General features: G+C 41.4%; 2 protein-coding genes across 6 annotated transcripts; both read right to left on the bottom strand.

The window, feature by feature from the left end:
- Positions 1-1,458: 1,458 nt before the first annotated feature.
- drgx (dorsal root ganglia homeobox) lies at positions 1,459-7,790 on the bottom strand. The gene is made up of 7 exons (XM_003441101.5): positions 7,456-7,790; positions 7,210-7,299; positions 6,307-6,407; positions 5,680-5,781; positions 3,825-3,997; positions 3,397-3,509; positions 1,459-3,286 (listed from the first exon to the last, which is right to left on the bottom strand). Exons 2-7 carry the CDS (start codon positions 7,265-7,267, stop codon positions 2,907-2,909), a joined length of 927 nt encoding a protein of 308 aa, XP_003441149.1. The 5' UTR covers positions 7,268-7,299; positions 7,456-7,790; the 3' UTR covers positions 1,459-2,906.
- A 1,283-nt stretch (positions 7,791-9,073) lies between these two features.
- Positions 9,074-23,283, bottom strand: ercc6 (excision repair cross-complementation group 6). 5 transcript variants are annotated; one of them, XM_005474121.3, is made up of 22 exons: positions 23,180-23,283; positions 22,389-22,597; positions 22,071-22,299; positions 21,783-21,903; positions 21,551-21,665; positions 20,249-20,954; positions 18,811-18,942; positions 17,991-18,149; positions 16,975-17,110; positions 16,553-16,723; positions 16,284-16,460; positions 14,913-15,029; positions 14,372-14,467; positions 13,476-13,694; positions 12,929-13,039; positions 12,331-12,450; positions 11,979-12,073; positions 11,350-11,495; positions 10,675-11,250; positions 10,370-10,535; positions 10,156-10,234; positions 9,074-10,064 (listed from the first exon to the last, which is right to left on the bottom strand). In XM_005474121.3, the coding sequence occupies exons 2-22, from the start codon at positions 22,582-22,584 to the stop codon at positions 9,618-9,620; spliced, it is 4,314 nt and encodes a 1,437-aa protein (XP_005474178.1). In that variant the 5' UTR covers positions 22,585-22,597; positions 23,180-23,283; the 3' UTR covers positions 9,074-9,617. The 5 variants fall into 5 exon arrangements, with proteins under 5 accessions (XP_005474178.1, XP_005474179.1, XP_005474181.1 ...); XM_005474122.4 differs by having other exon boundaries at positions 22,389-22,594; positions 23,180-23,261; XM_005474124.4 differs by having other exon boundaries at positions 23,232-23,254.
- Between the last annotated feature and the right edge of the window lie 2,587 nt (positions 23,284-25,870).

Here is a 25,870-nt window from a genome sequence, read left to right on the forward strand (position 1 = left end):
AGACATGATGCCACTCACATCAGTTTCCTGCTCACTAAGTCCCTCTAGTGGGCAAATTTAGATTACAAAACACCCAGTTTTTACATTTCTGTGCAGAAATGTGGACTTTTGATACAAACCTCTCAAGTTTTTGTACAATGCAGCTCTCCAGCTTTGCTTCAGAATAGCTTTATTGAGAAGCTGCCGGGGACTGTGAGCATTGATCACAAACGCTGAGGATGCTCTTCCTTCTGCTGAGTAAGGGGGAGCAGAGCTGTGGTTATGTGGCAAACAGCAGACAGGCACATTACTTGCTGCATTAAGATATGCTTTGTTTGTATAATCTCCATCCAGAAATGAGCCTAATTGATTCTAATTGATTGGGTTATTGGTCAGCTCCGCTGCAGGAATTAAAAGCAGAGACGATACTTTAGCAGGTTGTTTTGGCCCTTCACTGGACATAGGCCTGAAATTACTTTATATCTGACTTTGCGAGCTAGGTATGTAAATACTAAAAATTTAGTGTTGCACCTAATGTCAAGCAAAAGGAGCTGCATGTATGGATGACTCTTTCTTGAGTGTACAGCCTCTTTCTGTCTTACATTGTCTGCGTGCGTCTGTGGATGGGTGCATGTGCGCAGCGTCTCCCTGTTTCAGGACATTTCTTCCCCACATCCCTGCAAAAATATTTCATTACTGCAACAAAAGAAGCCCATTAACTGCACTGTAAGAACAGAGTTCAACTGCTGTCCCCCGTATTCACCATGTTTGTCTGCTTTTCTGGCCACTCTCCAGCTAATTTGATATAACAATGCTCCACAAAACCGCCTCAGGACTTTTTTTAGGTGACAGAAAATTATCAATGATGCCACATGCACAGCTGAATGTCAACACCAACTTGACTTGTTTATGAAATATTAAAGCAGTGAATTATGGGCACCATGCAGAACTTAATGATGATCGGAGTCATTATAACTTCAGCATCCTTTGTTTTGGCTAATGATTAAATTCCACAACTGCTGTATTCAATTTTGGAGAGACTGAATGTGTTTTTCCGTGTCTTTTGTATGAGTTGGCCGGATTACGTCGTCCATACTGGTACATTTTGGAGAAGAAGCTGGTTTGTATAAGGATATTGTGTTATCATTAGCTGCCATGTCACTGGGCTCAACATCTTTGCTCTGGAGCTCTCTCATGCACTTAAAGATAAAGCATTATATGAAGGCGCAATGTTTTTGGTAATAATATTTGGGCCATTTTTAGATCTAGGAGAGCAGTTGCTACATAATGCAAGATTTCTATACCTGCAGTGTTTTATGATATCAAATATGTAAATGTAAAAAATGGCCTCCAAGTTGAAACTTTTGCCTAAATTTTGGCATTTTCTCTGAAAATGTAACACGAATGTTGTGTGGGTTCATAGAAATTAAAAATCCTACCAAAAAGTCTTAAAGTCACAATCAGTAAAAGATTCACTTTATTGGTATAGTTTTCAGATATTTACAACATGCACACATAATGGTGTAAAAAAAAAAGAAGAAGAAAAAGATGATCTGTGTACAACCTGGCACGACTTCTGACATTATCTCCCTCTCCTGTGTCACCAGGGTGTCGCCTCATCAATTATTGAATCACTACTTCATGGTAATACATAATTTCTTATCAATTATTCATGATAATGTGTGTGTAGTTTACTTAATTGTGTTATTGACTATCAAAAGTAATTTCCTGAAAATCCTCAAGGACGCAAATTGAATCAGCAACTACTGGTTGTGTGCACTGCGGTTAAGTATTCTCAGTCTGATCAGTCGATCCTATATTCAAGAGTCATTCTAGTGAGGGGAGATATTTAAGAATAATGAATCAACAAATATATTGCCCGTGATAAACTATGTTGTGAAGAGCCCTGAGGTGATGACAGATGATATTTTTTCAAATGTAAATCCAACATTAACAAATAGCATATATCATCTTTAATGGGGTTTATTAAAAATAAAAATTTAAAAAAAGGCTCACAGAGAGGAAGGGTGAGCACAAGCGTTCCTAAAAGTAAATAAATAATAAGAGTCACGAATGCTCTCCTCTCCCAGCTTTAAAGGAAGCTGATAAATAATGTATTAGAACAGATGGCTGGAGCGAGAGGCAACAGGAGAGGAACATGAGCGAGTACATCTTTAATTGTTTTAAAGAACATGTCACAACAGGACTGGTGTGTTCCCTGTCTGCTGGCACTACAGATGTGCTAACAGAGTGGAAGGGACAACTGCCGCTCTCTCGCTGAGTCTGCTTTAGCCTGCCTGGGGTTCACACATGAGCATACGGTAGTCTGGCACATGTACACATTTACACTTAAAATGCCTGATTAATATTAAAGTGCACTTTCACTTTTAAACTCAAAAGAATGAGAGGCGATTGCTTGACCTGATGCCATAAACAATATATTGCCCAAAATCCTGCAAAACTCCTCGCTGTCCTGCCAGCCACTTGCACACTAACAGTTTACATGCATTAATGTTTACAACGTAACCACCAGTCCTCCTAATGAAAATGAGAGGAACAACATCAGGATTATTTAAATTCACATTATCAAATATGTCTTTGTCGCACACATATTGTATCTATGTAAGTCCATCGAAAGAGTCCAAGAGTGCATGAAGACAGATAATAGATCCAAAAACCACAGTTGTGCTTTTATGAAGGGAACGAGGCCCCAGTTACTGAGCATTTCTCACAATCATAACTTACTGTCAAATAAATAGTTAAATGTTTGCATCCATACAGTGTGATATGAGAAAAGTCTGTCCCAGGCTGTTTCTGGAGTCAGTCATTTGTGCTTAGTTTCTCATACAGCCAGGGTCGAGTAGTTACAGCAGGCACAGTCACACAGATTTAGAGTATCGGTACATCCACGTTTGTGTCCAACGCCTTCACTTTTTCTCCAGTGGTTCCTTAGGGCAGTGAGGGTGCTTGTCAGGACTGCTGCCCAGGACTGGGACCTTGGAAGCCAAGGTGGGACTGGAGCTATCTCCCCCTCTTCCGACAGCACCTGACACCTCAATGGGAGGACCCACCGAGGGTCTTACCACCCCGGCTGCGCTCACGCCGACTCCTGACAGGACTCCCACACTGGCACCTGGTCCGGTTGCTGCACCAAGCAGGTTAGCAGACTGCAGCACAGCCTCAGAGTGCTCACGGGCCTTCATGCGCAGGGCGGCCACACTGGCTGTGCGGTTACCCTGACAACCATAGGGTGGCAGGAAGGACAAGCCCATGGGGTCCGAAACGCAGCACGAGCACAAGCCATTACCTGAAAAATGAGAATCAGTGGAATTTGTGATAAGCCAACTTAAAAAAAAAAAAGATCCTCATCATCTTTATTACCATCTTTATTCATCAGTTAACAAAAATCATATTTACCTTTCAGAGTGGCGACCTGCGAGAGAGCCTGGGCATAGGTGGCAGAGTTAAGGAGGGTGCCTGGTAAGCAGGATGGAAAGAAGGGACCACCAGGACCCACTGTCCTGTTGATACTGGAGAGAGAAGAAATACTTAATTAAGTATTAGGAATTACTTAATACTTAAATATCCACGTATAACTTTAAACACACAAATTATTCTAGTAATATATATCTAGAAATATCTTGAGCTATTTCCTAAATACACTAATGAATTAGAATTACTGACTAATGATATGGAGCTTTCTCCAGAAGTTAATGTTGGCTTTTCTAATTTCTAGTTGAATCCAACAGCAGACTGGCCGACAGTGCTTCACAAATTTCCCTTTTAACAGGACGCTGTTTCACTAAGATAACTGTGACGACGGTCGTCTGTCTGTCTCTTCTCACCTTGGCTGCATCTCCAGTGGTTCTTTATGTTTTCTGCCCTGGTCCACTGGGGACTGAGAGTTGATGCTGCGAGATGGAGGAGTTCCCTCACTCATCTGCTCTTTCCCTCCTTCAGGGTCCGAGCTCCCTCGCTCAGTCTTCCTCCACTTTGCTCTGCGGTTCTGAAACCAAACCTGCATTTGACAAAAAAATAATATTAATTAAAAATGTGAAAAAAACAAAAAAGTACAACAAATTAATTAAACCATAAATTAAAACTGGAATTCTAAAATAGGCCCAATGACACACCAGCAGATTTAATAATTTCAGTTTAATTCCTTGGATTTAGGCTTGTAATCTATCTTGCATAATATTGAGAGAAATTGAAACTACATTAAATATATATTCACATTTTTTTAATCTTGTTAACAGCAAAGTTAAACGAAATGTTCTTTCTTTCCTTTGTTCTGTGACCCCTCTTATCAAGAGGCATTTGAACCTGTCAAAGCAATGCTCTGATTTCCCACAGTCCCTGACTTAGCCCCAAAACCTTCAGCATCCACAAAGCTGAGAGCACATATAGCCAAGTTCTGGTATCTTAATCGAATGAAGGTCAGTGCCTATAACAACATTTAATTGAGCAATTTTTCATTATCATATTTTAATGACTTCCCACTGACAGTTGTGCTGCCCAAGAGAGAGGCGGCAATGATGAAGTCGTTTATTTCCCTATTTAGTGATTGTTTGACAACATCAGATTCGATTAGGACTTGGTTCTAGCAGGCATTAATCATGATGTGTGAATGGAGGTTAGAGTCGGTGTGCATGTGCTCTGCATCCCTGCTATTGTACCGGGGGTATAAATGATGTCAACAGCCAAACAAAACACATGCATTCATTCGGCATAAAGAAAGGACAACATTTTGGTGGCAGGACAACAATACAGCCGATGGACTTATCTCACCCCTGCACCTTCCAGCTAGAAGTCGCGCCCCCCCACACACACCCATCTCTGAATGGGCTATAATTGCTCCATTAATCTCAATTTGCGGCGTGCTCTTAATGCGGGGGAGGCCCATTGACACTTTACAAAAAAAAAAAAGGGGGGGGGGCAACAACACTACAACAGAAAGGAAATTTATTTTCTAATAATAATGTAAGTTTAATATCCCTGCATACTGCGGTGGATTCATGTTCAGATTTAATAATAGGAATGTGGTAATCGGATTAGGAGGGGAATAATTTGTTTACAATCCCTAATTTACAGCGCTGGATTCCATTATCAACCCAGCCATTGGGTTTAAGCGATAGTAAGATGACCCTGGGGAACAAAAGGCAAACTATTATATTTCCCACAATTAGATCTGCGCGCACAACAAAACCCAAAAGCAAATCTGGAATGCAGGAAATTACATACAGGACACATAACTTAATTACATCTGGCCAAGTTTATAACCGCGCATATGTGCAGGGCAGGAGCGGAATATAAATTGGCACATTTAAGGTGCATGCTTGCCCATTTTTTCTTTTATGTGCGCGCGCGTGTGTGTGATAGAATCAGGGAGATAGGAAAAGGGAGTTGTGGAGGCTACGGACTTTGCCCTCTTTTAAAACACATGTTTTTTCTCTCTTTTCTGGCTGTGTCACGAGAACGAGATCTGCGCGGATGATGTATTCCTACCTCAGAGACGCGGACGAATTAGTGAAGAACATTATCGCTGGTTAATTATGAATGACCGATTAATCAAGCTAATCTAATATTCACCATTATGTTGATGTTATTAAAGTGCATAGCCGGAATGACAGAGTGCCTTAATTTACCCTCTCTTGCATGGTCAAACGTGCCCAGGACACACTACCACTGCTGCAGCCATACCTGCACCCTGGCCTCGGTCAGGTTGATCTTCATCGCCAGCTCCTCCCGCGTGAACACGTCCGGGTAGTGGGTCTGGGCGAAAACAGCCTCCAAAGCCTCCAACTGCACATTGGCAAAAAAACAGAGGGCAGACTTTTAATTATTAAAATGATTTGCCAGTTGATTTGAATATAAGCAGATTATTCTTTTTGTTTCTTTCTTTTTGTACAGAGACATCGTGAATAACGCTAAATAAAGATGTTAAAGATTAGACTGTAATTGTAAGTACTTACAGTTAAATACACGCGTGACAATCCACAATTATAATAAAATAATCAACAGATCTTTCGTCGTCTTCTATTTTCATATGATTTTATGGCATCATTGCCTCTGGGCTTTTGGAAATAAATTTGCGATAAAGGTTTTATTTTTATTTTATTTTTTATGTCTGTGGTGAATATCAGGAAAAAGCCCCCTGCCTTAAAATAGAAAACTTGTCCAACTTTGTATTTATTTCCTACTCCTGATGAAAGCTAGAGCGCCCTACACCTGCTTTGCTTTAAGAGAAGTTTCAGCTAGGCCCATTTCTTCTTCTCTGATTTGCATTTATATATGTGTATTTTTATATTTGTTCTGGTAAATAATTACCTGTTGCAAAGTAAATGTTGTTCTGTTTCTGCGCTGTTTCCTACGTAGAAATCCATCGTCAAAATCAGTTGGGGCGTGGTTGCCAAATCCGCCTGAATTCACTGAAAAGAGAGAGGGAGAGGGAGAAATTGGAAACAATTCAAACACTTAGAAAAAAAATATAATACTGCTTTAATAAGGAGTTAATAACTTCATGTTGTATTTAGGTAAGTTCAGTGATAAAAGTGATAAAAGAAAGGCTATAAAAATACAAATATTGGCCAAAGCACGCGCATTTTGTGTTTCCATTAGTTGCATGAAACACTGACGTTAGGTGTCTAAGGGGAACCATGACGGACTAAAAGCCATGACACCCAACATCTGTGCCCGGGACAAAACGCCCCTCCTGCCCCGGGGCCAAACCACCAGCTCTTCTCTCCAAAAGAGAGCAGAGGGAAAATCAGACTTAACCCTTTACATCCATCGCTGAATTTGTGGGGGGAAATATACCGGCTGCTGTTTTGGAGTTATATAAATATTAGCAGAGATCCAATGAGCAACAAACACTTTCAAGTTAAAATTTGAAGACTGTTTTACATGCGATATTCAGATTCACAACCGAAACCGTTTCACTTATTTAGTTTTTAGTTACATATTACCACGACATGAAAAATACATTTTATAAGTCGGTGTTGTTTTAATTAACAATTAATAACAACACATTGTGTTAAATTATTATATTATAATAATTTAGAGAAAGTAAAGATAAATTCGGGCCCATTCTCAAGTCTCCGACAGCACACACACTTTACGCGCAGAATCACCCCGCGCTGTCTAAACGTCACAAAAGTTTACGGAGAACAACTTTAAGAGTAACGTTAGAAATAATCCGTAGCTGGAAAAACAGCAAGACAGCGAACTTACGCGTGTTGGAGCGACAGCACTCTCCGTCCAGCTGAGGCGGACAGTGGAAGTAGAACATCTTTGCGCGCTTAAGAGACTCCGAAACGGAACCTGGAACAAAGACAAAAGTTTCAGCTTAAACCCACACACCTAGAGTAATGGGGATCTGTGACGGTAGCAACAAAAACACTCTTAAACCGTCAGCAGAAGATACAGAATCGTGCGGGATTTGGCGAGATTCAAAGTTGATGTGTGAGAGCATCCTACCTGCGGTGAGGATGCTGATGTGAGTGAGTTAGCGCTTCGGAGAGAAGTGGCTGCTGCACTTCCACCGACTCTCTGACTCTCTGCCTGGGAGTGTCCAGATCTCTCTGTCTCCTGCTCCCCCCACACTCTTTCTCTCGCTCCTGCAAACACACACACTCACACGCACACGCACACACACACTATACACTTCTCTCTCTCTGTCTGTCTCTCTATTTCTCTCTGGGAGTGTCCAGATGTCTCTATAACTGTATAACTGTCTACAGAGTGTTAAGGCTTTCAGCTAGTGTCGCTGAATCTCACGCCTAATTGGTCCTAATCGGATTATCACGGCTTTGTCTTTCTCACCCCCAACCCCTGGTGTGTGTGTGTGTGTGTGTGTGTGTGTGTGTGTGTCAGAGAAAGACAGAAAGAAGGAGAGGAGAGACATACCCGGGGTGGCAAACGGCAGCTCTGCTCTGGTGCCAAAAAAATTCATCACAAGTGATTGTTATTCCAGAGTCAAGCATATTCCCTAACCATAAACATGCACACATACCCACTGCACTTTTTATTTGGTTCTTTCATATATTAAAAAAAGCAGGATGACTGCTTTTGGGTTTTAGATTGACTGTCGGGTGGTTTAATTGCTCGTCAGGGTGTGTTAGGGGGTCCACTTTACAAGGGTTTGCGCATGTAGAACACTCACAAGGCCAAATTTTTGATTTTGTTCACAGCAAGGGGTCCAGCGATTTATTTCGCTTCCTCAGATAAATGATCTGCTGCGGGACCCTTTCAATTAGTTTTAAAGCGCATCTGGGACGGCAGAGCGCAGACGCCATGCGTCTCTGAGGTGGAGGCAAAATGAGGCTTCGAGAAGCAGCTGAAATTTAGAAGAGGAGTGCGGGATTGGACTAAACCACATAAAGTGCAGAAAATCCCTTCTAATGGCGCGTAATTGGTTCTGTAATATCATTACAGGCGGATAATGGCCAGTTACAGGGCCCCGCGCTATTAAGGGTTTCCCTGGCGTGCAGCGTTTATGTTATTAAAGGGGGAATATAATGATATTTTAGTTATTAAATGCGCGTAATTAATTTATGCACCACTGAAAATAAAGTTGTTATTATGACCTCGGTGAGGTGCGTGGAGAAAATTGAAATCAAATAACGGTTGATAACTTTATCCCAATATTTGGTCTAGACAACTCTTGACAAGAGTGCAGGCCTTAAGAGTGTGTGTGTGTGTGTCTGCGTGTGTGCTTCCTGTCAGCGCCTTTCCTCTCCATCCTCTGATGATTGCTTAAAAGACTAAATGAAATTACTCATCTCATCTCCGTAGGTAGAGACACATTTACAAATAAACTTTAACTAGTTCAGGTTTTGCAGATTTTGCATAGGCCTGCAGAATTTTTGGCCGTCGACCATTTCAGGACCCTGGTCAGCACCACAGTTAAATAAAAGCTTTTCCGTCCAATTTTGAGTTATCGTGTTATTTTAATATCCGCACATTTATCTGTGTTCTTGATTCAAAACTGTCCCACGTCTTTTGTAACATGCAAATAGTTTGACATATATCCATAATCATAAATCTTCCTTCACATCTGTGTATTTTTGAAATAACAAAGCCAGAAAAGCAGCCATCAGATTTATTGCATACAGTACATGCAATATATAGGATTGCATTTATTTTTTTAATATAAAAGACAGTTTTTAAAATGCCTGCAAATAACAGAGAGGCAATATTAATTTGTTTTGAAGTGACCAAAACACTCTACAGTGTACAAGAAAGTTTATTATAAAATATACAAAAACCTTTAGTGAGGTATAAAATGGCACCCTACGCTTAAACTTAATAGAAAGTTGGTATAATCTGACATCTCTGAGGTTTTTGAAGAACAAAGTTTGAGAGTAAACACATATCTGAATATGGTATTACACCGTTTTAGTCAAATTAAAATAAATGAATTCAAGTATCACCAGGTACAAGCAACAATGAAAAAAAGAACAGAACAACCGCCAAACTCAATCACAGAAACTACCTTCAAGACTTGCTTAACTAATTATGACTTCATTAGGTAACCCAAGACTGTACAGCAAAATGTCTTTCCTGGATGCAAGCAACAACAAGAAGGTTGCAAGACAACTGTAAGCTTGAGCTTGACAGAGTGTTTAAATGTTCTTCCCTCAGCGAAAGCTCTCTTTGAGTCTCCAGATGCCCTCCTGACCAGAGGTCCTATGAAAGTCACAGATACTCCTGAGTAGCTCTCTGAAGACAGGAGCCTGTTCCTGGGTCAGTCTCGGTTTGAAATACTCGAGCACTTCCTGGGTGGTGGCCTGTCCGTCCACACTCGCCTGGAAGGCTACAAAGTTGCGCAGATCCACCAACAGCTCATCGTGCTCAGTGGGCGGAGCAGCAGGAAGACTCCCTGCAGCTCCCGAGGCATCCTCCTCCTCCTCTTCTGGTTCTTCTCCCCTGGAGGGCATGCTGAGGTGATTACGGGCCTTCATCCGGGCCAGCAGAGAGGAGGATGACAGCGGGGTGGAATTCGAGTCACTTTCTGCGCCCTCCCCGCTGAAATGAGCTCCTGAACCTGGTTTCTTTGACACAGACTTCTTTATAATAGCAGCATCCTAAACAAAAGAAATCAATGAATACACCCAAAATGGCATCCGAAATGAAAAACCACAGAGTGACGTCTTTTAATGAGAACCTGGCCATTACCTTGCATTTGGTTGAAGTGGGAACAGACTGAACAGAAGGTGTAGCTAAGAGAGAATTCTTCTTTTGTCCAAAGCGTTTCCTGAGAAGGCAAACAAGAGAATGACTTAAATACATTTGAGAGAATGATATGTTTGTTTTAAATTAAATTAGTGAAGCTCTAAAAAAAACAAAAACAGAAAAAACCCCCCCACAGTATCAGTGTGAGACTACATACTTTGCAGGGGGAGGAGTTCTGTTGAAGCGCAGTCTGCACTGCTGCCGGGAAATTTTAAGAGCTTTAAGAGCATCTTGAGCCACCCTGTTGGCTTCTGCTTCCACAAGAACATAGTCAGGATTGGAAGACTCTATGATGGTGTCATGTTGCATCACACTATGAATACCTGAGAAACACCATGGAAGAAAAGCAACAGAATAAGAAAAGGAAGCTTGCCGCTTCGCAAATCTTGTATATAAAAATGTCTGATACTGCAGACGGTGCCAGTGCACAAAACAAACAAACCAAAAAAAAAAAAAACCTACCAGATTTCTTGAACAGCTTTGCCAAGACATAATCGTCTGATTTCTTCTGGTCCTCTGTTGCGTTGTCTTCGCTCTCGGATTTCTTATATGTTCTTTTCTTCACCAAATGAGAGATGCGGTGGCCTTCGAATCGAGCATCCCGGGAGCGCTTGTGTTTCTTATGTTTGCGTTTGTCCAAGTCGTCCGAGTCACAGTGTTTCCTCTTCTCCCTGTGTTTCTGTGGGCTGGTCCGGGCAGAGTTTTTGCCTCTGTGCTGGTGAAAACTGGCTGAGTTTGAGGTATTTGTGTCTGGTTTGGCTGCATCACAGTCACTGTTATTATTTTGTCCCGCAGGCGCTATATCTACAGCAACCTGGTTGGTGCTTGGACTGTCTATCGGGACATTTTGTTTACCCTGAGAGTTTTTACTGCATGGAGAGGTGCTTCCGGCCCTTAATGCAGGAGTGTGCGTGCTGTCTGTAACTGTATTAATGCAGGTTGCTGAGGAGTGTTTAGGTGCGTGGCTGCTGTGATTTTCTTTGTCTGATGGCTTTGGCTTTTCGGGTTTCTTGGGTGCTTTGACGTCAGAGCCTGTGCCTGTTTTAGGGTGAAATAAACCTTGTCAAATTAAATCCCTCAAGCTTATTTTTAGCAACCCAATGAAATGAACTGGACAATGACATTTGTTTTACAGACCTGCAAAAATAGCACTTGTCTCTGTTCCCTGACCTCCATCTGGATCAGCTAGAGTAAACAGCTCATAGATGTCATTTGACTTGAAGAACCGTCGCTGTTTGGGATCCTTCAGTACTCGATTGGTTAGGAACTGTTTGAAGATTTGCCTGAATTACAGCAGATAAAATACAGAATTACATACTTGAATGCAAGCTGCCATTTTAGCTCAGCAGGCAGTCCTGATCCCCTGTCACCACAGAGTAGTTTGGCTGATGGATGAGCACATTAGTTAACCTCACCACTGTAGGTATCAAAACACAATGCCTGCAGTTTTTCCAACTTGCTTTCTGAAAGCACTTTACAGACAAAAAAACAAACAGAGCAACAGTTTAGAAGTCCTCAATTGGCCATTTAATAATGCAGGAATGCTTTTCAATTACCTAGAACCGGGACAGTGCAAGTACTAATATAGCAGTGATGTAAGCAATTAGTCACGTCATTGCCAATACTCATGAATGTGTGAAATCAACAGAAAGAAAACTAAAACAAAAAGGCTGGGTGAGAGAAAACACAATGCCCAACGGAGGATTTTGGTTTTGCAATTGAATATTATCCTTATAAAGTGCTTAGAAAAGTAAACTGCTGTCTACCTGTGGTAGATTTTCTCTTCAATGGTCCCAGCAGTCAGCAGTCTATAGATTGTTACTTGCTGCTTTTGACCGATCCTCCAAGCCCGTTCGCGAGCCTGCGAGCAGCATAACACATTCAGAGGAAATGATTAAGCCGAACATTCAGAGAGAAAGGAGGAAAAGCGTGTTACAGAGCAGCAGGTGAACCAGGCAACAAGAAATTGGAAACGCATGAAAAGCTGGCATCCAACAAGAAAAAAAAAAAGTAGGCAATTTAATGTGACAAATCACAACTCTAAGGAACATTAAGACTCACATGAGAAATAATTCACTGAGTCAATGTTTTTAATTATTTTACGTGTGGCTGTCTAACCTGTGTGTCAGTACTGGGGTTCCAGTCTGGGTCATAAATGATGACTCTATTGGCTCCAGTCAGATTGACTCCCAGACCTCCGACTTTAGTGGTCAACAAGAAGATAAAAATGGATTTGTCCTGAAAAAAAAGAGAGAAGCAGAGAAAATACTGGTGATTAATGAACCCAGTCTGCAATTTTATACTCTCTTTGATAATCACTTTCGGCTATAATCCTGTAAAAAAAAAATTTCATTAGTAAATTGTTAAAATTTAATGCAAGTAAGATAACAATCTCCTGCTCTCAAATTATTCTCAAATTAAACCCTATTTAAAGACGATATAACAGCTTTATCTAAATGCAGTGTATGTTGACCAGATTTGGTATTAGATACAACACATTTTTAAAAAGTTTTAGTTTTAAAGAGCGCTTTAATGCTAAGTGATATTTCAACATCTTCCACACACGGAAAACTGAGCACACCCACTTTGAACAACAGATTTTCATCAATTAGCGTCCCCACCTCGGGGTGAGAAGGATTCCACTGAAGCATTTGGTCCCTCAGGGCAGGATTTTCATTGGAAACACATACAGCCATTAGAGATGACTAATCCTTACCTCATTGTAGCGAGCGATGAGAGGCTGTCGGGAAGATATTGTAGTCGTGCCGTCCATTTTCAGGTACGAGTAGTTATTCTCCCTTACAAACACCTCCAAGATGTCCAGCATCTGGAAGGAGTGGGATGATAAAGACAGCAGAAAGAGGAGATAAAGACGGGGAAAGAAGGGCTGAGGTTTGGATTATCTCTAAAAGGATTAGAGCAGATTAATATTACATGGACAGAGATACCGACAGGGAGGGTCTCAGGTTCCCTCTGAGGTATAATCTCATTGGTATTGACTGCAACAGCTGGGGCCTCCATCACATATACACACTCTCTCACTTCCTCACTTTTTCCTTCTGTCTTGCACGCTCACAGACACACTAAATTTAACAGGCTTATAGGTAGTTGGCAACACATACAAATATATATACATGACACCACAATTTAAGATGTAAAGGAGGGAAGAATTGTCTTGGCTTTACAAAAATGTTTTGTATTTATACAAACTATTGTTAATGCGTCTTTAATACTGGTGCTTATTTCAGGAAAGTGTTCCTCACCTGTCTGGACTGAGTGAAGAGCAGGACTCTGTGGCTCTGTCTGAACCAGAGACGTAGCAGTGACTCCACAACAATCAGCTTGCCCGAGCGCTTCCAAAAGCCAAAGTGTTCCTCTTCAGTTAGCTGGTCCTCAGGGATTCCTCTCAGTATCCGGGGTCCGCCTGAGAAAAGGTCCGGGTGGTTACAGATCTTACGCAGAGCTATCAAACCTGAGAACACCTACGTGAGACAAAAAGAAAAAGGAGATTCCTTCATGAACGCTGTCAGCAGAACTGGTGTCAACTTTGATAAATTTACAGATTTTTAATGTGTTGCACCTTAAAAAAATGTTAGTCTACAGGAATGAATTACATAATTTATTTAAAGACAATTTAGCCAGTTTTCCTGATGAAGGCCCAGTGGTCACTGCATTAGTAATGGTGGTTAATGGACTGAGAGTGACCACTGAATACGTCTGTAAGAGCACGCATGTGTGCGTATATGCACAATCTGTGGTCACCTCTAGCTCTCCAACCACGTCCATTTGGTCAGTGGTGATAAATGGTAGTTTCTCTCTCAAGGGTCTCACTAATGTGAGAAACACAACTGTACAACCTTCTCGAATTGAACCTCTTAAACAATACCAAAGTCAAGCTATTAGGTGTTTAACATAATTTACATGGCAAAATAATTTCAATTCCACAGATTCCACTTAAAGGTGGGGATCTTTAATTGTACGAGAGTTCATAAAAATCCACACAATGGCTCTGTGAGAGGGAGGTAAACGGAAATGCCTCGGTTAGGTGGTTAAATAATGAATGTCTTGTTCCAGGAAGTCTTCTACTTTGGCTTTTCTTATCCTCGTAAAGTGTGTGTCAACCAAACACAAAAGCAAAACACAAACTATGAAGGCTCACCTGCATGTCCCCATTTAGTATTTGGTAGACCTCTTTGGAATCTAAGAAGCTCTGATACACTTGACGCTGCTCTTCTGTCAATCTGCAAAACAGAACCTACACACAGACACAAACACACACAATAGAGGGCAGTGTAGGAGTTTATAATGAGCAGTGAACATCCACTTTAAAGCCCCTTGATGAAGTGAAGTGTTTGAGAAGAGAAATTAGAAGGAAGCGACGGCTTTTTTTGAAGCCACCACTGTCCTGAGGGACTGACTTAATGAGCAGAAGTGGACTGAGAAGTCCACCAGCGTCAGCCACAAGGACAGACCAGAGACCAGCCGCCTTAATGAATACCTGCTTCTTTTACTTTACTGGGACTTTATTAGCTGGTTTCACCTGACAGGGGCCATGCACATTCATCAAATACTCCTTAGATGTGGCACATAATAGTCACATCCAATCAGATAAACATCTCCCCTGTTAAGAGATGCAGGCGTTAGAGGCTGTTCAATACTTAGACAGAGCAGGGTCAAGAGTCTTAGAGTATGATGAATACCTGTTCATTTTTGTCAGGTAAGGAGAGGTTAGCCTTGACGTCTGCCTTCATTCTTCTGAGCAGGTAAGGATTTATGGTGTCCCTCAGCACACATGCGCATTTAAATGCTGTCTGGACCTTAAAAATAAATAAATAAATAAAAATCACACCTTTAAGGATAAACAAACTACTTTAAAACAAAAGGAACCTTCAGGTCAGCATGCCAAGCAAACACATACACACTCACTCCTGTCAGCGCTCATGTTTCCTAAGGCATGGTTGTTGTTTGGCCACTCATCTGCTATCTCTCATCACCTCATGTTGCTGTCCCTCTAAGCGGTACAAGCCATTCAACATTGATCTGAGTGCTGCTGGTCTCGAGGGACACAGCCTTCTTTCATCAGTGCTGCTGGCCAGTTCCAGTGGAAACAGAGGGGGAGATCGAGACACACTTGGTCCACACTAGAAGCCCCACTGCAAATGGCCTGCTAAACTGTATGTAGGGTCAGTGCTAAAAGCCAGTTAGTCTTTTAAACATTAACTCACTGGGGATGCACAGGGGGGATCAAAGACACCCTTGGCAAGGCTGGAGGGGACAATAACATGGTGGGATCTTGAGCTCAATGGGGTAAAGTGGAGAGGAAAGAAAAAACAAAAACAAGGAAGGCAGCAGATGATCCAGTGATCTCGGCAGAAGGTGCTGAGTGGATTCACATGGGGCTGCAAATGCATGCCTCAGTAATAGAGCCCATATCCACATGCTCATAAAGCCCCACCTCAAACACATATGTTTTTTTTTTTTTAACATACATCTAGTTGAACATACATGCACTTTATGTATCATCTGAGGGCCTGTTTTGCTGCTCTGAGAATTTCGAGAAGATGATAAGGCAGCAGAGCTTTGCCCTCTCTGACCATTTAATAACATTAATAATTAGTAAAGGTTTTTATTATCGACAGCGGAAGAAGCATCAATAGCCATCTTAAATAATTAAATCTATTCAGTCAGTGAGTTATTAACGATTGGACACTAATGACAAAGGGCTACAATTTAGCTCCCCGCCTTTCTACTTTAGCCTCTCCCTCTCTCACACACTGGGGATGCACAGAAGTTTCCTTGCATGGGCCTACATTATCCTGCACTGCACCTAATGGCTTCCATCAAGCTTTCCAAAACTGTGCATACGTGAATAGAAGGTATTTTCAAATTAGCATAGCCCATTTATGCTCCACCCTTATGATACAGTTACAGAAATAGTAGAGTTGCTGGATTAACTGGCTCCTGTCTGGAATTATATTTCCATTACAATAACATTACTCCACTTCAAAAGAGGAAAAGGACACAGAACCAGAACTGAAATAAATTATTATTTCACAATTTTGTGTGTGTACCTGTACAGGAGATGCATTACTATATCCACCCATAGTAATTGGCACAGAGAACTGCTCCATAAAAACAGGCAATGTCCCCAGTTTGCCAGGGAACACAAAGTCAAACAGAGACCACAGCTCCTTCAAATTGTTCTGCATTGGTGAGCCTGACAGGATGAACCTGTGAGGAGTGCGAAACTAGAGAAGAGAAAATAAAATTAATTTATTGATTAATTACAACCGCATGAACTTTGTTTATATTCATGCATGTGTCCATGCTTATATAATACCTGTTTGCAAGCAACAGTAACTCCAGCATTTGGATTCCTGATCTTATGGCCCTCATCCAATATAATGTAGTGCCAGTCGTAGAGCTGTAGGGTTTCCTGCATATTCCTCACAGCTGAATATGAAGTGATAAGGATACCATGACATGCTGCTATTTCTGGAATGAGCTTTTCCTGCAAAATCGGGGGGAAAAAACAAAGACACAAACCTTAATATTTTTAAAAAATAAAACAAAATAAACCAGTGCAGTTATTAACCATGTTTAGTATCATATACTTCAAAGAATGTAGTAGGGCATCATTATCAATGTGGCTTTAAAAAGAGGGAAAGAGTGGGAGGTAAGGTCAGGAGATAATACTGTAAAAAGACCTCTAGTGCCCCCCAGAGGGAAAAAAAAGATTGTATAAAACACATGAACACCTACCTTGTTGCTAGTGAAGGACCCAGTTTCATGTAGGACTGCCACTCGGAAAAGAGGCCACCAGGTATGAAACTCCTTCACCCACTGGTGCATGACTGTAGCTGGGCACACAATGACTGTTGGACCCAGACCAGCATACCTACAGTGAAACAAACACCACAGACATGTGTTTAATCCCAAACCAGAGATTAAGATGGGCAAACAATGGAACTTTTATTAAACTTTGGATAACCTGAGCAGGCTTCAGTAGCACATCAGAGCCATCATTTTTACAGTGTAAAATAAAAGGTCTTTTCCCTAATAAGTAAAATAAAGTACATATGCTTAGATTGCAATGGCAATATATGATGCATTCAAGGATGGGGAACAGCGCACAGCAGAATGACGCAACTACAAAGCCTTGTACTTATAATAAATCAAAGAAAGTGTGTGAACATATCCTCAGCTCCTCTGTGAAAATCTACAAGAACTTTGCCAAACACACACACAGGCACACACAAAAGATACACTAATGGGCTGGTATGAACCTCTGCCTAGTGGAAGCTATTGATACTGGACCATAATTGAGTTTGCAAGCAATCAATTTGTGGGCGTCTATAGTAGACAGAGTATTGACCATCAGGGAAGCTCCACCCAATAAATGTATGAGTGTTGTTCGAGGAAGTAAAACCAGATTATCAGCAGAGCTCCGTCATGTTTTTGGCGGTTGATTTGTTGTCACCCACCTGCTCTACCCCCACCTCATGAGCCTGAAATTCATTTTAAGGGTTCATGCAGACACTCACTCTAACGCGATCTCGCTTTCAAGCACACCCACGCACACACACAGAGTGTCAGTGTTTTCTCTGATGTCCGCAGTAAAAAAAAAGAAAAAAAAGTGAAGAGTCTGATAATTGAAACATGTTTAATAATTCAGATGAACACTCTCAAGTAGAAATCCCCCTAATCAAATATTCATACCATACAGACACACAGTCTCTGGACACAGTTTGTGTGTACGCATGTGTGTGTGCGCACACCTGTAGTTGGACCCTCTGGTTCTCAGTTTGCTGTAGCTCAGTCCAGCCAGAAAGCTGATGACCTGGATGGTTTTACCCAATCCCATCTCATCCCCCAAGATGCCCCCTGCCTGCTGACAGTGGAGTTCCCACATCCACCGCACACCCGTCTGCTGGTACCTGAAAAGGTCATTGATATGAATGCAAACACTTGAAACACATGGTTGTAAAAGAAACCATGGACAATCCACATAAACACACAAAGGATTGCCGGTAATCTCACAGATCAGCTATGCTCATCAGTGACCAGTCCACGTTGCTCAAGTGTCGTTAAATTACATAATCCTAGGAGCTGAAGGGGCAATGAATGATGTGAAGAGTAATGACTGCACTTGCAATCTCTAAGTCAATTTTATCACAGTGAGTATTACACTATTATTAAATCCATGCAAAAGTGCATAGTAGGTGTGACAAACATTGCAAAGGTAAATGGAGTTAAAATCACAATGAGAGTTGGGCTGGCAATCTTATCAATCACATAAAACTCAAACTGATGTTTTTCTCATAACCGTTTCATAGTAGCCCACAGATTTTTTTTAACAGTAACTACCAGCAACCTTCAGAAGCAGTGACCAAATAAATCGCATAGCTTGCTGATGAAATAATTATTTTTTCAGAGCAGTGACTGTGATGCAGAACAAAGTACACATATAATCTTTATGCGAAAAATGTTTTATTAGTCCTTGTTATCACTTTCTCACTTGATAAAAGTGGCTCTATCTACATGCATGGATATTTAAGATAACTCATTCCCATAATCAATGTTTCAGACTGAACTTACTTGTAAAGCTTTTTCCAGAGGAAACCAGGAACTTTGAAGCCTTCGTCAAATTCTGCATCGCTGTCATCGGTTAGCTCCTCACCCCTTTCTCTCTTCTCCTCCCTTTCTCGAAGACGCTGACGCTTCCATCTCCTGTTGAGAAAATTAATATACACTGATGAAGTGCTTGCACACCGATGTGATAAAATGAATTTCTTTATTTTAGTTAGAAGCTCACAACCGCAAGGGGTAAGCTCAGTGAGCCTGGGTGCTGAGAACAAACACCTGCTTCATCTTTTAAAAAGACTAATACACTACCTGAACAACAGTGAAGAACTCAACCTGTTTCAACTTTCAGTGATGTATATTGTTACAGATGCAAAATGAAAACAACTAAGTGATCCAAACTAAATCAGACACTTCAAGTGAATATAGTGCAAACCTAAACAGGATAAGTGGAGACTGGATAGAAAGGTGTTCTATTTGCACCTCTCGCACTCCATGCTTTATTTGAGGGTTTGTCTACACAGGTGTAAGGATAGTGAATGTTTTGAGTTGAGGGTATTTCCCTTGAGCGGTGGAACATCTACAGCAAAAAGGGAAATGTAAAAGGAAAACAGTTTTAATAGTGCAGGAGAGAGGGCAGTTAGAGGCACAGTCGTCGCACAGCAAATGAAGATTGATACAGACAATTAGTAGTGCGAGTTCCCCAGAAAGGTGTGAGGTACAGAGGATAAGAATCCATCTTCATTTGGGCCTGGTCCTGTCACCCTGCCACGAAACTGGTCCTTAAGCTAGGCCTGGGAGACCACACTCTCTAATTAAGTCAAGACTAAGCATTGGTTCAGTTAATTACACTTTTCTGCCCCCACTCCACCTCCCACCCAACTACAAATACCGCCCGCTCTAACAATATCATTCCACGTATAAGCTAGTCTCACCATCCATGCCGTGTCTATGCTGTGGAATTGACATTCAGTCACTATAGTGTAGAAAAAGGACACATGCCAACACAATTTATTTGGCAGCTATAAATATGAAATCTCATTAGGGCTGCTCTTCCATTAATTTGAGCATTAGAGTGAGTGAGTGTATAAAACCATGTGCAGGAGGATAATTAGGCCAGTGTGAGAGCAGAGAGAGAAGAAGAGCAGGGAGTGAATTTGCTTAGTCAAGAAACAGCTGCCAATCTCATCTGGGATTAACTCTCTTTCTGCACTATGGAGCCAGCAGAAAAAGAGACAACTGCTTCCTCCTTAAGTAAAAGGAATAACAATAGCACACAGCACTGCCATTACAAATGTGATGCAAAGTAAAAGGAACAATCTGGTGGGTTTTTGAGCATGGCATATGCAGGCATAAGTTGCTGCTTTCGTTTTATAAAAACTCTGCACACCTTTGCACCCAACCACAGATCCAAACACGAGTTTAGAGCAATGTTAGTAGTGCATGATCATACCTTATTCGCTGCCTATAATACTCCACATCTCCATCATCTTTGTATTTTTTCGGTTTTCCCTTGTCATCATCCTCTTCATCTGTACTTTCAGGGTGGTATTCTTCCTCACTGTCACTTTTCTTTACTTTTTTCCTCCCTTTCCCTTCGGTTTTTCTCTTGTATGGTTTCAACTCATACTCCTCATCATCATCGTATCCAAAGCCCTCCTCCATGGCTTCTCTCTCCTCTTGGTCAGGATCTATTCCTTCGTCACTGGGGAGGTACTCTGACCCCTCGCTGTCTGTCTCCTCTCCTTCAGTGTGACGTTTTCTCCGTTGCTTTTGGAGCTGTGGCTCAGCCTTGGGCCGGGCCTTAGGATGAGCCTTTAAAGCAGTTATCTGGAGCTTTCGCATACGCTTACGCAGTTTTTTATCCTTGGAAGATGAAACCGTTCTTTTGGTTTTGTCTCTTGAATCTCCAACCCCAGAGCTTTTCTTCTTCTTAAGGAGAGGGACTCTCTTCCTCTCAGTAGCCAACTTGGCCTGGTCTGCCAGGTACTGGTCAAAAGCAGAGTTCTCCGCAAGCATCAGTTTTCGAGGCTCCTTCTTGACCTCCTTCTGTTGGATTCGGGTTCCAAAAGGAGTCATGTGACCTTTCCGGATAAGCTCTTCCCATTCGGTCTCCTGAGATGGCATGAGCATGCTGCCCAACGTGGATGGTCCCGCTTCTGGTATAACACACACAAATACAGACTCAGAGATTTTCTTCACTGCCAGAATCAACATGAATGCCTACAGGAAAACTCTTAAGGATTCAGAAGGGTCTATTTATGTTTTAGAGAAAGAAATACCTCGGCTAGTGTGCAGGAATTATGTGACTGCACGTTAAATATTCACAGAATAAGTCACGGAGCAGTCATGGAATATACTGAAAGTATAACCTTTATTACAGCTGAGGACAAGTGTAGTTATACTAGCTTGAATTGTAGGTGTGAAATACATATTATGTGTATTGTTATGTGTATTGCACAATATTATGTGTGAGAACAGACTTGTGTAGCAACAAACAATACAAGAGGAGAGTTGTCACACCTATTTAAGCCTGTGTCAGAAGTGAAATCTGCTGAAGGCAGAAAACAAACGGACACCCTGCTATTCTAAACAGCCATTATTGCACAGTAAATTTCCTTCATCCACCTAATATGGACCTTAATCAGTGAATGCTACAAATTAGGCATCTTGGTCGCCACAAAAATTGAGTTGCTTCCATCCACTGATCAGTGGTTAATGTTTCCAGTCAGTACATAAAAAAACAACACGTTACCTTCCTCTCCATCATCTTCTGCCAAAAACTCAAATTCCACCCTTTGAGTGTCCTCTCCTCCCAGAATGGCTTGAAGTCGCTTCTGTTTGGCTCTGACTTTCTTCAACTGTTTCTCCTGTATGACAAGTTTTTTCATCACCACAATCACACCATTATTATTATTATGTTATTACACCATCATCATATAAACCAGATTATTTTATTTTAAAACGTTACACATGTAGTATTTTACCTTATTTTCTTTCTGTCTTTTGACAGACTCAATCTTCCTACTGATGTCTTTACTGGAGGCTGCGTAAGGAGAAAGCTGCTCAATAATCTTGTTGATATGTTTTAAAGATGCTGTAACAGACCTGCAACACACATGATTAAAAGCAGAAGACTTATTAGTCCCTTGACGTTTTGCTACTTGTTCATAAAAAAAGTTTTAGTTTATAGCATCTCAACACAGTAATATGATTACTTCAACACAACACACACACACCATTTGCGTTTTTTTTTTTTTTTTAAATTCCTGTACCTGACATCATCCAACACAGACTGGTACTCCTTCTCGGCTTCAGCTTTAACAGCAGCCTGACTGGCCTCCTGGATCGCCTCGTCCACTTGCTGCAAAACACCTTGTTCAAGTATGTGCTGGTCATACACAGCCACACCAAGACCTTGGAGCTCATCAGCTCCCGAACTGGCAGAAGCTGCTTGGATGCGCTGTCGGTCAATCTGCAGCAAGGCTCCAGACCTTTTCCCAGCTAAATGCACCAAAAATAACACATGAAATGATTTTGTAAGGATATAATAACATTCTCCATCTCCTCTCTCAACATGCTGCACAGCTCACCGCTGTTGCCCTCCCCAGGTCCAGTGTTGGCAGGATAGGCTGCAGCAGCCTCCGGGGCCTGACTGTTTTCAGGGAAAGTACAGAGTGCTGAGCCGCCTGTAGCTCCATCCTCCTCCGTCCCTCCCGGGGTGAGGGCCGCACTAGCCGGGCTAGAGAGAGAGGAGGGCACCTGGTCCTCTGTACCGTCTACAGGCATAGTGAAGCAGCTGCTAGAAGTGTCAAACAGATGTCAAACAAGTCATTTAAGCCATTGTCTCGTCTAAGCTGTTAAAGAACTGCTTTAAATAGAGAAATAAAACTAAACGGTTATTGCTTGTCGTCTTTTTCTTGGGTCCAAAGAGGCTACGTTAACGCTGAACGTTATTATGTAACGATCGGAATCAAAACCTAGCTTATATCCATGATTACTAACGATTAACGGAAGGGTCTTTTAAACTAATTATCATGTGAATGTGGAGGCTCGTAATGGGAAGAAATGAATGTAAATAATACCCGTTTAAATTAAAGAATGTACCACATTAGCGGGTAGACGCTGAGTTATAGGACAGGCATAAAACTGAAAGAAACGTTCAAGTCTCTCACAACCTATTGTTTACGTGGCTAGGCTAACGTGCTAAGCTAACAGTGAGCCGAACATCATCAGCTGTTCAGCTTCAACAAACAGAGGACGTTCAAAGGACCAAACATGTTCAGATATGTTCCTACTACAGCACCCACTGCTTCTCGCTGTTTGAGTGAAATTTGGTCCATTAAGCCCAGCATCAAAGCGACAGTGACAATGAGATACTTACAAAACGTGCAGTTATACAACATCACTGGCTCGCTTTATGTCATATTGCTCACCAGCCTCTTCCTGGTTTCCGGTGGTAGTGAAGGCATCCGTTCAATGATTAACTTGCTGAACAGCGTCCTCTGCTGGTTGACAGCGGCAGAGAACATTGCACTCTAGATGGCGCCACAAAACCACTTATTTTTGCCATAACATGGGAGAAACTGTAAACCACATTTTCAAAAACAACTCTTCGCATTTTTTAGGAGCCACTTAGACTCTTCAGTCATTATTAATATGCAGGAATGTGACAAATTAAAGGAAAAGGCCGATAAGATTGAAGATCTGGTGGGTCTGCTACCTGCTTTGCAGGTATTTATTGTTTTGTCTCCTTAGAGGGAAGGATCACTGCAGATCAGCACAGAAGTTATGATCTTTATCTTCTGATAAAATAGTTTTTTGCACTAATGGCAGAGGATGACAATGATCCCATTTACAGGCACAAAGGATCACTGAGTGATGAGTATGTTATGAAATAATGGGAATCATACACTATGACCCTCACAGTCATCAGACCTTGGCTTAACTGAACAGTGCTTGTTGATTTTGGATAAACATGTTAGGCAGAACTCTTTATCACTAAAATTAAAACACCAAATTAGGGCATTTCCTTTGGAGAATAGATTTCTTGGGATTTGTAGACTCACACAGAAACTTTTCTGGTGGCACGTGGGGCTCCAACATGTTACTAAGACACTATATATTATTTTTTTCCTCTAATTTGCCAAGTGTCTGTGATTTTTTTCTGAGTCTTGGAAAGCCTGCACTTCATGGATGAGGAGCTCCAAGTATTTGCCTCTGGGAGGAAGTTTATTTCCACTTTCATGCAAAAATAAATGAAGGGCTTAATTAAAATTTCCTCTCCGTCTTGCACTGTAGCGCATGAGCAGCAGTCAGTAATCTTTACAAACAGTGTTATCTGTGTAAGCAAACATATCTATATAGGGATGAATATTGCTGTCACCCTTGGCTTGTGAATGTAGGAAAATGGAGACATTTGCCTGTTTTATTTGCTTAACCAGTAAATGTGGGTCACCTTCAGTGGAACCTCTCCAGAGATACTGGTGGGGATTTGAACTAAAATAAAAGTGTGCCGCAGCAAAACCTTGTAGTTTAATTAGTAGAAGACCTGCAGAGTGTAGAGCTGTGATCAGGTAGCTCACAGCCACAGTGTTTTCCTTGTTTTTTTTTTCTTTTTTCTCAGGGTAGTGTATATAAGGGCCCCGCATACAGGAGTCAAAAAGGGTTAAATAAACTATCGAGCTGCTTATAAATCATCATAGGTGGCAAATAAACTGATGCATTCACACGATGAGCTGCAAGGAGGAATGCAAACCTCTATCTTCTCCTTCCATCGCTCACGTATTTCACCAGTACTTGCCAGCCTTTATCAAGAGAAGGGGGATAATATTTAGTATACAGCTGTGCTTTTATGTGCATTATAATGTAGGAAAGTTCAACTGGTTAAATTTAACTGATAGACCATGTCAAGCTTGCAGGTAGCAGATCTGTTTATCTTAAATGCATGCAGTTGTGATAAATCCCACTCTTTGTATGCACAGAGTAGACTGTAGATTTATAAGGCATATGAGGGTTGGGTGCAAATCTCCTAGGGTGCTGCGGAGCGCTATTAACACTGCTGCTCTGAGCTACTTTGCATCCTGACAGTAGAATAACACGGGGGGCAAGATTTACAGGCAGTGTTATAGGTTTGAATTTATATATGTGAAAATCGGGGTGGTCCTTACTTTTTATGGATTTTGTGTCAAAATACTGTAAAAATGCTGATACATGCTCCAGTATGAAGTTGTGTTTCATCTGCTGTCGCTGGCGCACTGTCCTCGCTTTCAGTAACGGTAACCTTTATCGTCTCTGGGACCAGATGAATTTCTTGAGAATGACATCATTTTAAGAGAATTTGGTGCGGCAGCTGGAGAGACAATCAAGGGAGTTCCTTGTGTTCATTATCTTTGTTTATACAGTATTCTTCTCATGAATCCAACAGTTCTCATAGGTGTGCAGAAGATGTTTTACTCGTCATTTAATTTATAGGTTGCCTTCTGAAACACTGGATCCACGTCCAAAACATACTTCCAACTGATAGCAAAGATTTATCTTGCTCTTAATCTATGTTGATATTGTGAGGTGGCTGTGGCTCAGGAGGTAGAACAGGAATAACCTGCTAATCTGAAGACCGGTGGTTTGAACCCTAGTTGCTCCAGTCTATATGCCAAAGTATCCTTGGATACCAGGATAATGAACTCAGAGTTGCTTCCAATGTGTTCATCAGAGTGTGAACACCAGATAGAAAACAGTCAGACATGGAAAAAAGTGCTTGTATGAATGGATGAATGGCACATATTGTAAAAAGCGTTTTAAGTGCTTGAGAAGAGTAGCGCTTGAATACAGTCTCTATAAGAACTGGTCCATTAGCTGTGTTGATGAACCAGATCCTTTCTTCAGCCTCGTACTAAGGGATTTTAATTTTTAAGACTTTCTTTACTGAAATGCTGTGTGTGTGTGTACCTGTTTAGACATCTTTGTGGGGACCAAAAATTGGAATGTTACTATACTTGTGGGGACCAACTGTCACTTGTGAGGACAAAAGTACCTGTCCTCACGAGTTTGGAGGCATTTTTCAGACTCAAAATTT

This window comes from Oreochromis niloticus, linkage group LG13 (assembly GCF_001858045.2).
Source record: "Oreochromis niloticus isolate F11D_XX linkage group LG13, O_niloticus_UMD_NMBU, whole genome shotgun sequence".
In the NCBI taxonomy this organism is placed as follows: Eukaryota; Metazoa; Chordata; class Actinopteri; order Cichliformes; family Cichlidae; genus Oreochromis; species Oreochromis niloticus.

What these genes read in the sequence shown, in the direction of transcription:
- drgx (XM_003441101.5), bottom strand. Translation starts at nt 7,267, where the DNA reads ATGTTCTACTTCCACTGTCCGCCTCAGCTGGACGGAGAGTGCTGTCGC. An exon ending in CAACATTTACTTTGCAACAG is followed by an intron (nt 5,782 to 6,306) that starts GTAATTATTTAC and finishes GCCAATGTGCAG; the next exon opens with TTGGAGGCTTTGGAGGCTGT. An exon ending in TGACCGAGGCCAGGGTGCAG is followed by an intron (nt 3,998 to 5,679) that starts GTATGGCTGCAG and finishes TGTCAAATGCAG; the next exon opens with GTTTGGTTTCAGAACCGCAG.
- ercc6 (XM_005474121.3), bottom strand. Translation starts at nt 22,584, where the DNA reads ATGCCTGTAGACGGTACAGAGGACCAGGTGCCCTCCTCTCTCTCTAGC. An exon ending in TCTGTGTTGGATGATGTCAG is followed by an intron (nt 21,904 to 22,070) that starts GTACAGGAATTT and finishes TGTGTGTTGCAG; the next exon opens with GTCTGTTACAGCATCTTTAA. An exon ending in AAAGACAGAAAGAAAATAAG is followed by an intron (nt 21,666 to 21,782) that starts GTAAAATACTAC and finishes CTTGTCATACAG; the next exon opens with GAGAAACAGTTGAAGAAAGT.